The 20,099-nt window shown below is 37.9% G+C and overlaps 1 protein-coding gene across 1 annotated transcript; it reads right to left on the minus strand.

The window, feature by feature from the left end:
* Nucleotides 1–302: 302 nt before the first annotated feature.
* On the minus strand, nt 303–19,524 carry pelp1 (proline, glutamate and leucine rich protein 1). Its single transcript, XM_058780356.1, has 17 exons — nt 19,309–19,524; nt 18,906–18,970; nt 17,707–17,812; nt 17,432–17,581; nt 16,978–17,049; nt 16,830–16,889; nt 16,565–16,721; nt 16,343–16,475; nt 16,121–16,208; nt 15,906–15,994; nt 14,855–14,968; nt 14,440–14,584; nt 13,868–14,030; nt 13,725–13,780; nt 13,408–13,632; nt 7,466–9,262; nt 303–833 (listed from the first exon to the last, which is right to left on the minus strand). The coding sequence occupies exons 1-17, from the start codon at nt 19,447–19,449 to the stop codon at nt 750–752; spliced, it is 3,645 nt and encodes a 1,214-aa protein (XP_058636339.1). The 5' UTR covers nt 19,450–19,524; the 3' UTR covers nt 303–749.
* Between the last annotated feature and the right edge of the window lie 575 nt (nt 19,525–20,099).

Genomic DNA, 20,099 nt, shown 5'->3' on the forward strand with positions numbered 1-20,099 from the left:
CACTGTACTGTAGTACCAAAAAATACTCAGGAAGTCAAGCAGGAGCGGGATCAGAGTCCAGGAAATGAATTTATATAGGATAATGAATGCATTCCTGTGGCCTTGTTTTGCATGCCATATCCGCAGAGTTCACCGTTTAGTAGACATCTCACGCCAAGCTGCTGTTATGCAAGATTGTTTTTGAGAACACTCAATATCAGTTCCACATTACGACATGTTGATTTCATTCAAATTGTGGTTATTTGCTTCACCTAAACCTTGGAAATGATAGTGTCTAATTTCAACAGAATCCATGAACAAAGTGCCATAGCAGATCCTCTTTATTGCATGATTTTTTAAACACAATGGCAAGTATGTGTTACATATACAAATAATACAAAAAAAAAGAGACCACAAAACACAACATTAATCATACTTTTCAACTGATAAAAGAACTTTTGAATACTTGTGACTACTGTGTCATCATACTTGTATTGAGCTGCCAGAAAAAGAAAAATACCAATCATGACCACTTAAAAGTTTATTATTCTCAACTTATGAACGGTTGAACATTATCAATGGTATTGGTGTTTCTTTTAACATGAAAGCCTAAAACCCTTTCATCAAAGAAACCGATTTGGAGCTGTTCTAGTGCAACTACAGCAGAGTTTGAGGCAACAGTATCAGTCAAATGTGACCTTTCAGGTTCTGACTATTCATTGGAAAGCTCCTTTGATGTGACAGTTGAGTGAATGAGAAGTTTGGTCATGTTAGGAGTGTGAGGCTCCGCGATCGTCATCGTCTGGTGGGCAGTCAACAAAGTCAGCCAGCATAGAAGCCATTGCCTCATCCATCTGTAAAAAGATTGAGCAAGTTCGAGAGAATGTGCTGGAGAGAAATGCTCTGAATAAGCAATATATTGTTTACATGAATAAACGGTACAAGTCGAGTAGTTAAAAAGTAAACACTGCGCACAAAATACATTACAAGACATACAAGGCACTCTCATTTGTTTTGGCTTCTTCAATTGTTTAAAGAACTAATCCAAACTGAGGCCAGAAGCTACTTCATGCAAGTATGCACTAGGGTTGTGACGATGAGGAAATTTTCCCACCGGTTAATCGACGTGTGACAACACCGGTAATACCGGTATCACCATGGAGGGGGGGTCGTTTGAGTTTTCCCTCGCTTTCCTTCGATTTTAAATAGCTTGTAAAAGCACTGTGTGCATTTTACTTTCATTTTTAAATTGGAGTCAATTCGGCATCAATTGCTTGAATTCAATTCAAGCAACAACAAAATACAACGTAGAACATAGCCTATAAATTTTATTAACAAACGAATAAAAATATACCATGCTATATGCCTAATATAAAATAATAAATAGGCCTAATTTACAAATTTTAAATAGGTAGCCTATAGAAAACTGAAAATCAGTAAAGACTGAGGAACAAATAGCCTAATTATAAAACTTAGAACGTTTATTAGCAAAACAATTAAGAAAGTTTGGAGGCACGGACTGCATAGGCTACACCTTGATGTAAAACAATGGGAAAAATTTAGTTTGAATAAAATAAAAATCAGCAAATACCGTGGAATCAAACAAATGAGAAAACGAATGTTAAAAAAAACAAAAAAACAAAAACAATTTCCAATATCACCTTAGATAGGCTAAATGGCAGGTCAACAGGCTTTTCAAAATGCAAAATATTTTTAAAAAGGGCGCTTTTATATTCGTTTTGAAACTCTTCCGCCATCGTCTTGTCTGTCTCTACCTTTTTTCACAGTCTATGGTCTCGACTCACTCTTCTTGACAGTCAGCTCGACTCACTCTCCTCACGTGATAAATTAAATCTGATCTGTGATGCGCGACTGTCATTCGTTTGATGTGCTGCATTGAGCAGCCGCATTCAGTTTTAATTGTTGTGTCTGTTCTCTAAATGATTTTAATTACTATTAAAAAAAATCTAAATGACGGTGAGGGACGGTGCTGCGGTGGGCAAGAGACATAACCGGTGTTGCGGCTTAACACCGGTATCACTGCCAACACCGTCTATCGCAGCAAGCCTAGTATGCACATGCTGATGTAATATGAATCCTTGCTGTTTTACATACCTCATGCATGTTCATGCATTACTGTGGCAGTAACAATAATCAGTATTCAAGGAAATACAGTTACTTGGAAAGGGTGAAATTTAACAACATCATTACTGGAGATCGCTGGCCTTTGCAGTAATGCTGAGAACACAACATTAGGGATTCACAGTGTACTCAGAAGTACTACAGAAACCAATTTTCAAAAGTTCAAAATTCAAAAGTTTGGGGTCTGCAAGTTATTTAATTTTTTTTTTAAATAAGTCTCTTATGCTCACTAATGTTATATTTATTTGATCAAAACTACAGTAATACTGTGAAATTAAATTTAAACATATCTTTATTCTATTTTATTAGTTTGTAATGTAATTTATTTTTGTGATAGCAAAGCTGGGTCATTCCATGTCAACTCAACCAGAGGTCCCCGGCTCAAATTTTTTATTTTGATAATATTTTTTCTGAAGAAAGAGAGGGGTGTCAAAATGGCAATTTTCATCTGAGATTCAGAGCCAAATAACAAGGGGTTAAAAATGGCTTCAGAAAGAAGGCAGCATCATAATGTTATTTTTACACAAAGATTGGTAGGTCTGTTAGTAAAATCTGTTCACTTTAGCAAATCTTTGTTGCATTATATGCCAATGGTGACCATTCAAAAATGGGGAAACAGCACTTTTCCCCCCAAAGTTTGCATGCCTGTAACTGAAGTATAAAATATATCTTAATGCACTTTTAGATATTGGGTCTTAAACTTCATTTTTAAGGCCCTATGTGGTTTGGTTCCAGAGATATTGGAATTTTAATAATGGCTTCAGGAGTAAATTGTTAAAATTTATACATTTTCAATGGTCAAAAACCAAATGTGGGTCAATTTGCAAAAATATGATACTTTTTTTCTTTTAAAGAGGAATGTCTGAAGATTTATCTCGTTTAGTTCTGTCAAAACAACTGCATTGAACATACCTGTCTGAGTGCCATAAATATTATTTTTCCAAAGTTTGCATGCCTATAACTCAAGAAATAAAGATATCGCAATAGGATTTTAGATTCTAGTTCCTAATAAACTTTTCTTTTGGAATCTTCATTTTCAAGGCCCTACATTGTTCAATCCCAGAGATATGGGGGTCTCAATGAGGCTCCATTTTCAGATTGTTGAATATTACCCATTTCAGCACTTGAAAACCAAATGTTGGTCACTTTGTATACAGCTGATACTTAGTGTTTAAAGCAGAATGTCTGAAAAATAAGTAATGTTGAAACTAGCAATGCATCTTGTTTCACTCTATCAATTGTATATGACAAAACTGCCGTATCCTACCCATTTTCACACCAAATGTGGTTTTGTGTTTATCTAGTCATCACTGCTGACAATGCAAATAATAAGAGTAACCCAGGATTTACAGTGTGACACATCAGATTATGAATGACTAGGATTAATTGTTAACTCTAGGTAAAGTATGAACATTGTGAAAAGTAAAATAAGATTACCCAGGATCCCATTTGGGTTTAGAATTACCCAATGTTAATTATTTCAAGTGTGAGAGACCTTAAATGTTTAAGGTACTGTCAGTGATTCTGCCAAATATGCCCTTTAACATTATGACTATGCTCACTTATATATATATATATATATATATATATATAAAAATAAAAATCTAATAATCCAGGTTAGACAAAACTTGGTTTATTGATGTGAATGCAATGTGTGGTAAAACAACCACTTTTCCCTATGAGGTGTGGGATTTCATTCAAACATGTTACAGTACTGTGTTTGAATTCTTGGTAGCTTCAGAAGCTGTTAAAATGAACAAAATCACTTCTTCCAAATATCCCTGAAACAGATTCAAATATAGAATCTTATGAATAGACTACTGAGAGAAAGATAATGTCCCTCAGCTTGACCATTTCAGTGCATTTTTAGCACTACGACAGGTATGTTCTGTGCATATTATTTTGATAGAGGGAAACAAGATGCATTCCTAGTTTCAACATTACTTATTCTTCAGACATTCTGCTTTAAACACTAAGTATCAGCTGTATACAAAGTCACTAACATTTGCTTTTCAGCAGTGTAGTTCTTCGAAAAAAAGTGGTTTACTATTACCAAGCTTACCCCCCCTCCCCCAAACAACATTTATAAAAAAAAATAAATAAATTAAAAAAAAAAAATCACGAAAGTAAATGTTTTTATGGTTTATAAGTACTCCATAGAGTTCTACATAGTTAATTAAAAGGCGATATTTGACTTCTTAAAGTGATTTACAGGTTGTTGTTTTTTTTACCTTTGTAACGGCCTTTTTCTAACTTTATTAAAAGCATGTCATCTTTTGTCAAATTCAAAAGTTAGATTCATAAGCTTTTCCAAAATTTCTAATTAAAACAATAGAATAAGAACAAGTGAAGAGTTTAGATGCAAAAGCCTCTAAAAGTTGCCTGAAAGATTCTTCTAATATGAGCATTTTTATCAGACTCCTATATTTGTTCAGCTATTTCACTTTCATTGCATAGAAAAGGACCTATGCATTGCTAGAGTAAAATAACTGAACCTAAACATAGGAGCCTGATAAAAATGATTGATTGAAATGATTTAAATAACTGAAATGATCCTTTAATTATGAAAATACAATTGCCAGTAGGTGGCGGCAAATCACTAATTTCAATCACTGAATTGTTCATTCAATTGATTCGTTTGAACGGCTGATTCATTCAAGAATGAAGCAAGTGTCTTTATGAATTTGTAGTTGACTCACTATATTCGTTTAAAAATGCACGTTCATTCATAACATTTGAATGGAGATGCGCAGAAGTTCAATTTCTGAATCAATATCACATTTGCAAACTTCATTAATAATCTTTAAAAGCTGTCACTCATTGCGATCTCATGAAGTTATTCAATGAAGCTCTCTACACTGCATAATGAATCTATTATTTACATAGGGCCTGTTTACACCTGGTCACTTCATGCGTTTTCTCTGATCGGATATCTGATTTGTTAAAACGTTTCCATTTACACTTGGCCACATAAATGTGTCTTCGCAAAACGGATATAAATCCGTTCTTAAATTCCCACGCTATATGCAAATTTAACGGAGTTCACGTCAATGAAAGCAATACATAGGCGCTGCATTTTATTCATTATCAGCTAATTTCAATATGAGAGACCGCAACAGGAGAGAGCGTGACATCAGCACTGGAAAGATAGGTTAGTCTCACTACTTTTAATGAAGATGACTGTGTTGAGAGTCTGCGACTAACTTTCAGTTTCATTCACGGCAGTTTGCGCGTCAGCTAGCTTAAGAGATCCTCAGCTATCCGCGGTGACGCTTGTTGCATTAGCGCGGTCATATCTGACTATAACATACCATATAGCCTATAAAACGTTCTCACACGTTTATTATTTTAGTATTTTTGGAGGAGTAAAATTAGCATGTGTGGTGTCAACAACCAGATGCATTTACACTTGTCCAGTTTCGTCTGGATTGTGGCCCAGACCCCCTCCTCAAGTGGTTTGAGGATCGGATTTAAATGAGTCTCAAAAGCGGTTCGGAGGGCATTTACACCTGGTCTTGTCGGGATCGGATAGCTATCCGATCAGAAAAAAACGCATGAAGTGACCAGGTGTAAACAGCCCCAGTGTGTGTCTACCCTTTGTTATAATGAGAGGATTTATGAGCTTGCATAACTCGGCACTTAAAAATATGCTGATCGGCATACCGATCATTTTTTTCATTATCAGATATATAGGCTAGTTTTCAGTCGCAAATAGGGACTTTATCAATAAAATAGTTTCGGAAAACCACACATTCGCAGTAATTCATATTCAGATGCTCCCTCTTCTGCCATACATTTTCAATAACTGTATAGAAAGTGCAAATACTTAATCTAAAATGACGCTTTGTAACGGAGGCTCGCCCACTAGTGAGATGTTTCCTGTCAGGATTGCACTGCTGTCTTGGGTGTTTTTTTTTTTTTTAGTTATGTCACTTCTTATATGTATTGCACTTTAATTAATTTCACCTACTGATAGGCTACTTCAACATGAGAGTGTCTCGCTCACCATATGTCCATGCAGCAAGAGAATTGCGCTCAAAACACTGAACGATAGAAGCGATAATGCACTGATTACAACAAAGAATCACGAGTTTCACACAACAGCATGGGACACAGTTAAAGGTGCTAACATTACAGTAAATTGCGGACTCGCGAAATAACAAAACAAGTGGGTATACCAAATATTGATCCTTAGAAGTCGTAATACGCAAACAGCCCTGGGCAAAATGTATGGCCCCGACTACACCACTGCTTTTCTGCCACTAAAATAGGTAATATTTAACAATCAGAAAATGGAGCCTCATTGTGATGCCCCATATTTCTGGAACTGAATGATGTAGGGCCTTTAAAATGTAGATTATAAAAGCCAAGTTTATAAAGAACTAGAATATAAAATCACATTGCCATATCTTTAAAACTTCTTGAGTTATAGGCACGCAAACTTTGGAAAAAGAATATTTATGGCACTCCGGTATTTTCAATGCAGTAGCTTTGACAGAAGTAGACAAGATACATTTCTAGTTGTTTCAACATTATTTGTTCTTCAGACATTCCTCTTTAAAAGAAAATAAGAATAATATTTTTGAAAATTGACCCACATTTGGTTTTTGACCATTGAAAATATATACATTTTAACAATTTACTCTTGGAGCCATATTGAAATTCCAATATCTCTGGAACCGAACCATATAGGGCCTTAAAAATTAAGAAGCCAAAAGTAAAGTTTGTTGAGACCCAATATCTAAAAGGGCATTAAGATATCTTTAATACTTTTTGAGTTACAGGTATGCAAACTTTGGAGAAAAAAAACTTGAAATGTGCTCTTTCCCCATTTTTGAATGGTCACCATTGGCACATAATGCAACAAAGATTGCTAAAGTCAACATATTTTACTAACAGTCCTACTAATCTCTGTGTAAAAACAATATTGTGATGCTGCCATCTTAAGTCATTTTTAACCCCCTGTAATTTGGCTCTGAATCTCAGGTGAAAATCGCCATTTTGACCCCCCTCTACAAAATAGTGGATTACATGGAATATTCATCCATGACATTTAATATTTGGGCTATAATAACTATGCATGTTTATCTTTCTTCAGAAAAAAATAAATCAAAATCAAAAATTTCAGCCGGGGAAATTTCTGAAATTTGGTTGATTTGACACGGAATGACCCAGCTGCCATTTTTATCAGCCATCACTCAGGTCTTCATTGTCAGAAATATCATCAAATTCTAATATACTAATTTGGTGCTCAAGTATTCTTTTTGAATCAATCCAAGCCTGTGTAGCTAAGGGCGATGCATTTGGAGAATTCAGAACTCAGTACCAAGGTTTACTCGGTTACCTTTTTCTTTTCGGTGCCTTGCTCAGAAGACTCTCCTTCCTCACGATCCTCCATTTTCCTCTTTGTTCCCCTTACTTCTGAATCCTCTCCCTGTTCACCGCTCTCTTTCTCTACCTCTTCTTCTGCTGTCTCAGCTACACTCTGTAACACCTCTTGCTCAGACGTCGATGGTGCACTCTGACTGGTTGTGTCTTCGGGCTGTAATTCTGGTTCTTGCTTTTGAATTTCATCTTCTACACTCAATTCCTGACCCTGTTGTGACGGCCCAGCATCTTCCTCAGGATCTTCTGGTTTTGCCACTTCCTGCTCACATGTTTTCACTTCAGGTTCAACCGCCTCCACTCTGGTGTCCTCTTCATGGCCTTCTGCATCTCCACTGATTACAAGACTCTCTATTTGATCCTTGCCAACCACAGGTTCATTTCTCTCAACTGCTCCAATGTTCTCAATTTCCTCTACGGTCCCCTTCTCCTTGATTCTTTCATCTGCATAGACACTCCTCACACCCTCCATCTCCTCGATCCCTGGTTCTACTTCTTGTTCTCTCTCCATGCAGAACATTTCCATCCCTTGCTGCTCCTCTGCCTCGATCATGACCTCTGCCTCCTCCTCACCCATCATCCCTCTGCCATTGTCTCCCTCCAACGGCTGGATCTCCTCACTTTCCTCTTCATCCTCATCCTCTTCGTCTTCATATTCTTCAAACTCGTCCTCACAGTACTCATCATCAATGAAGTCACTGCCTTCCTCTTCCTCCTCTTCATCCTCCAGGCCCTCCTCCTCTTCTTCCTCCTCTCCTAATTCATCCTCCTCCTCCAGCTCCTCTTCCTCCTCTTCCTCATCATCTGAGCTGTTGATGTTGATGACGTTCTGGTCCACCTCATTCGCTGGTGGCTGCTGCTGGAGCTGACGGCTGGTCTGAGCAATCTGGTTCTGAAGCTGCATCTGTAAAGACAAGCCCAACGTAGGTGGCTGCCCACCTGGAGAAGTCTGCATCAACATCTGCTGAAGTTGCGGACCACCCGTCAGCGAGTCTGCAAGTCCGGCAGGTGATGCTGAGAGTGAAGCTGTAGTTGAGTTCAGAGGTGGCACCAGAGACACAAGCTGGGCTGTCTGGCTCGGTCCAGGGAAAGAGTTAATGTTATTAGCATTAGCTGGTAGAATCTGGTGGGGAATGGAGGTGGGCAGCTCATTAGGGAGCGACGTGTCAACTGCTCCAACCTCACCAACTATGGGGGCAGAAGGCTGCAGGCCACCTACTACAGGAACTGCTGACTGGGACAATGATTGTGCATTTGCCGCTCCATCTTGCATCTCCATCATCATACCTGCTGGCATGATGACCACGCTATCATCTGAATCGCTCTCCAAAGAGATCTCTACATCTTCCGGCTCCTCTTTATCGTAGCGGACAAAAACTTGTCGTTGACCTTCAGGGGCTCCAAGACCTGCCAGTTCACACGGTTGGGCTGGCGAGAGCAGCAGGTCACCTGGGGTGGCTGTAGTGCCTGCTGGAGTCGGAAGAACCGGAGGAGCCAAAGGTAGATGGTTCTCCAAAGAACCAAGCAAGGTAGCGGGACCTAAGCCCATGGGATGTCTGGCAGGGAAAGGTGGCCCTGTTGCAGGTCCACCAAGGAGGGTAGGGATGGACAGTGAGGGGTTTTGGCCAGAGGCAAGGACAGGGGCAACTGGGGTTGATTTGAGAGTTAGAGGGGTGAGAGGGAGAGAGATTGAAGGTGTGCGAGGATGAATAAGGGTGTTGCATATAGTCAGAGCTTCAGCGCAGAATGACGATACCTGTAGGGAAATACAAAGAAACAAAAAAACAAAAGGGAATTGCCAATAGTCACATTATGTGAGTTCAGTACAAATTTGACTATGCCAACACAATGAATGAGACAACATCACTATTGTTCAGAGTGACACAGTAATTGAAACTCTTAAAGGGATATTCCATCCAAAAATATAAATTCTCCAAACAAAATCTGACCCCACTGACTTTCATACATACAGGTGCTGGTCATATAATTAGAATATCATCAAAAAGTTGATTTATTTCACTAATTCCATTCAAAAAGTGAAACTTGTATATTATTTTCATTCATTACACACAGACTGATATATGTCAAATTTTTATTTCTTTTAATTTTGATGATTAGAGCTTACAGCTCATGAAAGTCAAAAATCAGTATCTCAAAATATTAGAATATTACTTAAGACCAATACAAAGAAAGGATTTTTAGAAATCTTGGCCAACTGAAAAGTATGAAAATGAAAATTATGAGCATGTACAGCACTCAATACTTAGTTGGGGCTCCTTTTGCCTGAATTACTGCAGCAATGCGGCGTGGCATGGAGTCGATCAGTCTGTGGCACTGCTCAGGTGTTATGAGAGCCCAGGTTGCTCTGATAGTGGCCTTCAGCTCATCTGCATTGTTGGGTCTGGTGTCTCTCATCTTCCTCTTGACAATACCCCATAGATTCTCTATGGGGTTCAGGTCAAGCGAGTTTGCTGGCCAATCAAGCACAGTAACACTATGGTCATTGAACCAGCTTTTGGTACCTTTGGCAGTGTGGGCAGGTGCCAAGTCCTGCTGGAAAATGAAATCAGCATCTCCATAAAGCTTGTCAACAGAAGGAAGCATGAAGTGCTCTAAAATTTCCTGGTAGATGGCTGCGTTGACTGTGGACATCAGAAAACACAGTGGACCAACACCAGCAGATGACATGGCAGCCCAAATCATCACAGACTGTGGAAACTTCACACTGGACTTCAAGCAACATGGATTCTGTGCCTCCACTCTTCCTTCAGACTCTGGGACCTTGATTTCAAATGAAATGTAAAATTTACTTTCATCTGAAAAGAGGACTTTGGACCACTGAGCAACAGTCCAGTTCTTTTTCTCCACAGACCAGGTAAGATGCTTCTGACGTTGTCTCTGGTTCAGAAGTGGCTTGGTAGCCCTTTTCCTGAAGACGTCTGAGCGTGGTGACTCTTGATGCACTGACTCCAGCTTCAGTTCTCTCCTTGTGAAGCTCTCCCAAGTGTTTGAATCGGCTTTGCTTGACTGTATTCTCAAGCTTGCGGTCATCCCTGTTGCTTGTGCACCTTTTCCTACCCAAATTATTCCTTCCAGTCAACTTTGCATTTAATATGCTTTGATACAGCACTCTGTAAACAGCCACACCTTTCAGTAATGACCTTCTGTGACTTACCCTCTTTGTGGAGGGTGTCAATGTTCGTCTTCTGGATCATTGCCAAGTCAGCAGTCTTCCCCATTATTGTGGTTTCAAAGAACAAGAGATACCCAGAATTTATGCTGTAGGGATGGTCATTTATTCAAACTCAAATGTAAATATTCTAATATTTTGAGATACTGATTTTTGACTTTCATGAGCTGTAAGCTCTAATCATCAAAATTAAAAGAAATAAACATTTGAAATATATCAGTCTGTGTGTAATGAATGAATATAATATACGAGTTTCACTTTTTGAATGGAATTAGTGAAATAAATCAACTTTTTGATGATATTCTAATTATATGACCAGCACCTGTATATATGGACAAAAAAAAAAAAGAAACAAAAACATACTTTTTTTTCAAAATACCTTCCTAAATCAAACAGGTTTGGAACAGCATGAGGTTAAATAAAAAGGCACAAGTTTCCTTTTTTTGGCTAAATGAAGAAATTTGATAGCTGTGTGATGAACCACAGCCAGATGCAACTCTGCCAGAGCCATGCTCACTCGGCAGTTTCTATTCTAGTGTTAAAATTGGCTAAATTTAGCTTTTGGAGACAATAAAAGAACCAGTTTGCCAGGCGTAATGTTTCTTTTTAAACTCTCAATACTTTCCTTTACACCTTTGTAAACATGAAACCCTGTCTCCAGTTACAGTCTCCTGCGTCATTTGAAGCACATGGCCAGTACACCACCCAGAATGAGCTTTTACAGTGAAAGCAAACAGCCACATAAATGTCAAAATGAGTGTCTGTGTACGTCAATCACTGTATACTGACTTTTTTTTTCATGTTTGCGCATTCAGGTAGGTTGGGTGCCGTTAAATTGTTTAAACTGGAATGTATACAAAGGGCTGGATTTTGGTAAACTGATTTCACAAATCACTGGTTTGATAGACTGTTATGCCTATATATGTTTTCATGTGTATATTTTAGGTTGTCTGAGATACCAGAGAAATACTGGGAACACTTTACAATATGGTTCAGTTCATTAACAATAACTGCATTATGTATATAATGTTGTCAAGCTGTTAATGTTAATGCCTACATATATTATCACATTCAAAATTTCAAGTTCATTCATTCACGGATTTGCGCTGCGCAGCATCTTCACACACAGATGAAACATACTAGAGAAGTGTGAAGTGTGACATAATATACCTCTGTAAATGAATACTATTTAAATTTTCGTCTCGCACACTTTAATGCCCTTTGTATGGAACATATATGCTCACTTCGAACTAGAATCATGGCGGAATAGCCGGTGAGGTCCACTTCGCAGGGCACTTACGGTCGAATAGAACAAACGTCGCACGTGATTAGAGATGCATATCTCCTACTGCACCTTTAAACTAATAGACCTTTAAACTTTAAACCAGCCTTGTACTCTCCTAGGTTCACGAAACTGTTGTCCATAAAATGCGTTGCACAAATTCAAACATTTGGGTTGTGCTGTTCTGTTGCAAACAAATCTTAACAATGATTCCTAATTGCATCTACTTTTGGAGGGCCAAATAAAGTGCATAGAAACACACAGCGTCTCCCTGACATGGCTGCATCAACACTACTGCGGTTACTGAAACCACGCCTTCTTTCTTTGCGTGAACATTTGGGCGGCATTAAGCAAATATTTCCACATAGTGACATAGACATATGGGGGCGTGTTTGAATGAGGCGTTTTAGCCCGGTCTGGATCAGACTTCTCTTTTAGATAGAATAAATCCTTTTGTGGGAGACTTTGAGCTTTGTAACTTCAGATCTTATACATGCACAAACAGCTACATAACACTAAAGAAAAGGAAAAAAAGAAAAATTGCATCATATGACCCCTTTAAATAAGGTATCATGGATAAGCAAATTAGTAAACAATAGCATATTTCTAAATGAGCCTATATTAATAAATGCAGTAAAACGGATCTTCATTGTTAGTTTACGATACCTGCATTAAAAAATGTTAAGTATTCCTGTCAAATTTAACAATGCAAAATGTCCCGCAGGTGGAATGCTGGAACGCTAAGAGGTTAAACCTTATAAAATGTTACTGAAATAACCTGTAGACTGTCGAAACAGACTTCAACAGCCTCTTATTACAACATGCATTTACTCAACTCTGTAGCGCTTCTGCTTTCAATAGCACAATACACTTGATGTCACAATAATAAATGTATAGGAAATTAGCTGAGAAATAGTTAATCAGCAAACAAGTGAGACCACTAGAGCAAGACTCCCTCTAGTGGATAACATTTAGATGCAATGAATGAATATTCAACATTCTGTTTAGCATTTTGTCTTGTTTACAAACACAATATGGGACATAATGTTAAACTTATAAATGGAAGCTTAGTGGGCCAGTGTTGGAATGTGTGTTTGTGTGAGAGAGGGAGAAAACAAGGTGTAACATTGTATATACAGTGGTCCCAAAACATGTTTGGACATTTAGGCCTCATTTAATGCATTTATAAATGTATATGCATTATAACAAAATATCAAAATGGCATTTCTTTCAGAAAAAAAAATTCTAAATATGAAACTCATAAAACTTTGTGGATGTCAAACTGAATGTTCGTTTGATAATGTGATGAACTACACAGGGGGTTATTTTGCTGGAACATCTGATTGAATTTTATGGGAACTGACCTATTGAAAAAGTGGCCTGGCCAACAGAATTCTGAGAAAAGTTTTAGTCAAGGATGTTCACTCACCATGATGTTGTGATCTCGCCGGCCGTGGCTGAAGGCAGACACTGCGCAGGAGAGGGGAGGAGGCCAGCGAGGAGAGGGCACCAGCACAAGTGCTAGTAAGAGGCGGTAGAGCTCTCGGCGAGGAGAGGGGCTGCCATACTGGCCACTGACAGCACCAACCTCCTGCACACAATGAGACTGCTGCTGCAGACGCATACACAGAGGCACCACCAGGTCTTGGATCCTCTAACAAGGGAGGGAGTGTTTAGAAGAGCAACATGAAACAACTTCCCATACTTGTAACATAAAAAAACCTCAAAACAGAAACACGAACAAACCTTATGCAGATCTTCTTTCAACAAAGTTCCACTGGTCAAAATGATCTGTCTTAATGCTGTAAAGGATTCATTCATCATTAGTAAATAAATGTTTATTTCTGCTAGTAAACTTTAAAATTCACTGATCTTCACTGAGCGCTCACCCCGAAGAGCAGCAACACACGTGTCTTGATTGGCTAGCACATCTCCTTTCCTCTGTAGTGATATTCCATCTCCCATTCCCAATCCTTTCGTTCGACGAGGACCTGACTTGCCAGCAGAACCAATCAGGTCATTTATGGACTGTGACTGTTGTCCAGAACGAAGCTAGACAGCAAAAGAAAGAACCATTGGAGAAAGAAATGGAAATATTTTAAGCAGGACTACAATTTAATGTATACATTTTGATTAAAAAGTGGTCTTAAAAATGAAACGACAATGCCCTCAAAAATCATTCTAATATGCTGATTTGATGCTCCAAAAATGTCTTATTAACAGTGTTGAAAACAATTGTGCTGCTTTTTTTGTTTAGAATCCGTGATGCAATTCAGGATTCTTTCAAGAAAAAGACTAACATTTATATGAAATTGAAATATTACCGTCAATTAATTAATTTAGTGCATTCTGGCAGAATATAAATATACAATTCTTTAGATTACACACCCATCTTCCCCAGGAGGCTCATCTCTAATTTCACTCCCAATGATATTTGTGTTATAAAGACCCTTAAACCTACCTTGACTGCTTCTGATGCTGGCGTGATGTCACCCATCAAATGAGTGAAAAGTAATTCTGTGTGGGAGGGGCTTGCCTGAAGTAGAGATGCACCTCCTACTCTTACCCACAGTTCAATGGTACGGTACACAGTCACTCGCACTGCACTGTAGGTAAAATAGAACATATCGTGAAAAGGTTGGACACTTAACTAAAATAACAGTGAGTGAGCATACTTTGTGTTTTATTCACTACATCAGTGTTACTATGCCACAATGAAATGTGATCAAGTGTTCACAGGAGAAGCATTTCAGAAATGCTAATAAAAGATAATCATGCCTGACCGCTTATGGTCAGAGTGCCCAAGATTATTTTTAATTCAAGACACAAAGAGGTTAATATTTAATTTTCCATCATCAGTGGTGTTTTTGTAATACCTGTATGCTCTTTGCTGGCCCAGACTAGCCTCAGGCAGAGGTGTCCACGCAGACAGAGATTGTGAGAAAAGCCTTGTAAGCACACTGCTATACTGGACCAGTCCACCACCCACACTGTTCCACAAAAAAAAAAAAACATCCCAAATGATCAGCTACTTCTGTACATTTAACCAGCAACCACCAATATACAATTCTTTAATCAAGCAGTCACACAATTAATGTTATATAATATTAAATACATGAAAGTTGCATTGTTGGAACTCTTCCATGGTTTTAATGAGGATGTCAGATTCATTGATTGAGACTATATTAGTATATTGTATATGTTATGTTTTGTGTTATATTATAAACTTTTGTTTATTTAAAAGGGCAATTTTTTCAGCCCTACTCTGTACCCTTTTTGTGAAAAATGGCAGGTGATGGTGCACGTGCACCTACTTAGCCCACAGTTTTGTCTGTAAAATGTGTGACCCTGGATGACAAAACTGAACTTTCGAAATTGAGATTTATAGATTTATTAAGCTTTCCATTGATGTATGGTTTGTTAGGATCGGACAATATTTGGCTGAGATACAACTATTTGAAAATCTGGAATCTGAGAGTGCAAAAAAATCTAAATATTGAGGAAATCGCCTTTAAAGTTGTCCAAAAGAAGTTCTTAGCAATGCATATTACTAATCAAAAATTAAGTTGATATATTTACGGTAAGAAATGTACAAAATATCTTCATAGAACATGATCTTTACTTATTATCCTAATGATTTTTGGCATAAAAAAATAAAATAAAAAAAAGATAATTTTGACCCATACAATGTATTTTTGGCTATTGCTACAAATATACCCCAGCGACTTAAGACTGGTTTTGTGGTCCAGGGTCACATACGATTAATTTAAATTTATTTATTTTTTTAATGGTAAAAATGCAGAAAGCTACAGTGTTTAGTAATAGCTGTATGAAAGAAAAAAAAAAAATATATATATATATATATATATATAGTCTATGGAATGTCCCCATTTAGACAGCTGAGAAAATGTGTGTGTGTCTGCTTACGCCTTGATGAGAACAGAGAGAAGCTCTAGAGTGTCAATGTGTATAGAGGGTAAAACCATCAGCCTCAGACAGCCCTCTCCTGTTGGACTCTGAAACAAACCCCTTAAGTTAGCGTCCAGATCAACATTAAGCAAGTTCAGTGAATAATATCATGAACAGTGACTTAACATCATTAAGGTGCATATAAACATACAGAGAGTGAGTTAAAGCCTTACAATGCTCTTTGTGTTGACTGCCAGGGCTCGACACACAAAATTGAGAACATGCTGAACAGGTAGACGGACTGAAGATGCTGGATCAGCACTGTGAGAGGGAAACACATCTCACTAATATGGACCAACATCTCAAAGATCTTCATTAAAAATGAGCTAAGCTCAACAGACAGGACAAACAGCTATACAAAAACCATGAATTAAGCCACACAACATTAGCACTACCTAAGAGTGTGTTTAATAGCCAGACAAACGGCCTTGTAACGATGATGGAGCTGAAGGATCAGAAGTGGATCTACGTCATCCAGGGGAGGGAAAGGCAGTTCCACACCAGGACCCTCATACTGCACTGTTCCTTCTGCAACAGTGACGTCACAAAAAACCAGCAAGAACTTAACACAAATGTTTCTCTCAATACAACACAAACACTCAGAACACACCACATACCTGTTTCTGCACCCTGGTACAGCTGTCCCAGCATGCCGTTGGCTGATGCTAGAAGGCAGTGCAGCTGATTGGTCCAGCCCTCAGCCCTGCGCCCTCCTCCCCCTCTTTCCAACACCCCACCAAGACAGGGCAATCGGCCATAACATTCACAAGCCATCTTCCAGTGAATAAAAATGAGAATTATAATGCAGAAATTCTGATGCAGTTGTTTTGAGCAATCAGCTACACACATTATCCTTTAATTCCACAACCAGATGTAACTAACCTCTTGCACTTTAGGATTATCCGAGTCCATCTTAGACAGGAAATATGCTCCAAGCTTTTCCTGTAAGAGACAATGATTAGCCTATTCCAATACAAAGTAACTGGGGGGGAAAAAAACAGATATCATTAAGGTTATTGGTTATACTGACCCTCAGAGATCCGCAAGCCCGTGGGTAGTAGATCATACACGCCGTCATTCCTTTCATAGCAGCTAGGTGGCACTATGACAAAAAAAAAAAAACTTATTTTGATGCTTTTATCTGGCACAACAAATTTCATTGTTCTCAGTTTAATAAACAATATGCAATACTGTTCAAAAGTTTGTGGTTGGTAAGATTTTTTAATTAAAGTTGCACTTATTTGATCAAAATACAGTAAAATTATATTGAAAAATATTATTACAAATTAAAATGACCGTTTTCTATTTTGAAATGTAATTTATTCCTGTGATGGCAAAGCTGCATTTTCAGCAGCCATTACTCCAGACTTCAGTACCACATGATCTTTCGGAAATCGACATAACAGTACAAAATTAATTTGATTTAAGGCTACAGTTTAACTGATTTAAATCTAAATGTGACATGGACACGCACATATTTTTACCTCAGATTTGAGACTAAGCAGGGAGGTCAGGATGCCCAGGATGGAGTTGAGCCCCACCTCCCTGGCCAGCTCTGGCAGCTGGGAAGAGTACTGCAACAGGTCCAGCAGCACACTCACAGCAAGCTGCACAGTGGGGAGCGGGGCCTGCGACTGTGTGTTTGAGAACAACAGCAGATACATTACTAAATCTTACAGAACTGAATAAAATCAGGAAAGACCCATTAAGTGGATCCAGGCAGGAGAACAGAAAGCAAATTTCTAAAGACATCTCTCACCTGAATGACCTGCTGCAGAGTTCGCAGCCATGAAAGGCAATGCTGCTGGAACACTTCACTCGAACTGTCCTTCACCAGCACGGACAGGAGACAGAGACCCTCGAACCTGAAACACACGTCATCACATCAATATAAAGTCAAGATGAAAGAGAAGTAGCGACAGATCTGTTTTTCCATATTGTGATGTACTTTGGAGTGAAAGGGATTATTGAAGAAGAAGAAAAAAAAAAACAAAGGGTGGGGATTTGATTCTATTCTTTTCATCAGTTGATTGGATGGAGGCAGATCTGAATGAGATCTTGCAGTCAGTTGTAAGAAAGAGATGGGGTTTAAGTGGACTGAATGATTGGAGAAATCCAGCATGTGTCACCAAAGAGAAGTTTCACTGCAAGGTCCAATTATGACATTTTGATTAAAAAATACAATACATCAAAACATTTGCTAAAACTACAACATCAATAAATGCATTGCCCATAACGAGATCATTAAAATGCATTTAGATGATGTAGATGCCAAACTTTAATGTTTTTGCTGATCGTCACACTGGTTATAAATAACATTTTACAAAATGTATTTTGGGTCACATTCAGAGGCCATAATTTATTCATTTAATAAATTATTTTATATAAAACAACAGAGGAACACAACACATACAGCAAATCATGTTCTAAGAAAAAAAAATTTTTTTTAATTAATTAATTTATTTTTGGAAATGCCATTCTTTTATAAATTACTCTTAAAACATCCTAAATCCTGTCTAATGTATTATCTATGCAGAATTTATAAGTAATTATTTAATTTAAAATCTTTATTATTATTTTAAATAATATTTTTCTTTTCCTTTCCTCTATTCTATTAATGGCTATGATCCTGAAACAGAAAGAAAGTGACAATGTGTAACAATTTATTTCCTTGTTGAAATAATGCTTGTTCTAATAAAACCTTTGAACAGAAGAAGGCAGTAACGTAAAAAGTACTGAAACACAAAGTTGCTGATTAATAAGAAAATGACGATCTAGAACTCAGACAAGTGTGAAATTAAGACTAAATGAAGAGTTTTTTTTTTTTTTTTAAGACTAAGAGCATGATAGGATTTGGACATGCAAGAAACGTCTTTAAATGTTTTATGAAAAATGCAATGGTAGAGCTGGGAAGATATTGTGAAAAAAATGATTTGAGTTTTACTCTTGACAGCTCACCTGGTCTTACTGGATCCGAGCCGTGCATTACTGATGCCCACCAGACCACCCACAGCTCCAGTGCTCTGAAAAACCATTCAAACCACTGTCACTAATACAAACAGACAGACGAACATCTCCTCAGTGTGCTTTTAAATGAAACACAGAGGCATGTTATAGGATAAGACTGCATATGAAACAGCAAACTAATGTGAACTTGACTATCAGCTCAGTTACCACACAAACGAGCACACTGGTCATTAGACATATCATTAAATCATGATTACAACGTTTCATATTCATATTGACACTGTACACTGCAAACAAGGAAAGCCACATAACGATAACGCTTCCATCAAAGAAGCACGCGTACTACCTCGCGTCGCGCGCTAGAAGTGTAGACCAGACCTCAGCCCTAACTCACCTGAGCCCCGACCACTCCATGCTCACGGTAGTTTGCTAGAAGTGCAGGTAGATATTCAGGTCTATCCTCCTTCAGGACAGACACCAGTCCTTCTGTTAGGCGCGTTATGTTGGGGCCATGCAGCCAAGCCGCTGAAGCCATCTTAGCGCCCCTGTATGACGCACAAACCCCGCGACGCGAACAGTGCTTGGCTGCTCGCTTGACGTCAACACGACGCGTCAGGTTCTGACCGGTATTATTAGTAGATATGTCTGTAGTAGACAAACCTCGAGTAGTTTTGGTATTTTATTCAAATAGTTTAGGTTATTGTTTTCTATATAATCTGCCTTTACAGAAAGAGGCGGATACAGGACTGTTAAATCATAATGTTTTCCTATCCCCCAAAATGCTCAACAAAATAAACAGTGTAGCTACATAAAATATATATTTTTTAAAATAACATTTCCCCATTGAATTTAAATACATTTTACTGACTAAAATGACATAGATTATACACTGTATTGGATTTCAATTAAATATATTTTAAAATCTTTATTAATTTAGCAGAATACACTACCAGCCTCAGGTTTGGATACACTTGACTGAAGTTATGTTTCCATTATCTCATAAACCTTGTGACCCCAAGTTTATTACTTAGAATTGACAAATACAAATTATCTAAATATAAACATCTTTACAAAACTAAACTTTAAAATGTTTGAAATTGGTAGGCCGGATAGGAATTTCTTTAATAATTTTTTCCCCCACTAAATGTGTTATTTTATAGTTTTAATGATTTTACTTTTTTTTTT

Source organism: Onychostoma macrolepis, chromosome 07 (assembly GCF_012432095.1).
Source record: "Onychostoma macrolepis isolate SWU-2019 chromosome 07, ASM1243209v1, whole genome shotgun sequence".
Taxonomy (NCBI): domain Eukaryota; kingdom Metazoa; phylum Chordata; class Actinopteri; order Cypriniformes; family Cyprinidae; genus Onychostoma; species Onychostoma macrolepis.

Bases quoted from the DNA above. Each gene is read 5' to 3' on its own strand.
- pelp1 (XM_058780356.1), bottom strand. From the start codon at position 19,449: ATGGCTTCAGCGGCTTGGCTGCATGGCCCCAACATAACGCGCCTAACA. The intron at 17,813-18,905 runs GTGAGCTGTCAA...CGTGTGTTTCAG, and splicing joins CTCGGATCCAGTAAGACCAG to GTTCGAGGGTCTCTGTCTCC. The intron at 14,031-14,439 runs GTAGGTTTAAGG...TTTGCTGTCTAG, and splicing joins CAGCATCAGAAGCAGTCAAG to CTTCGTTCTGGACAACAGTC.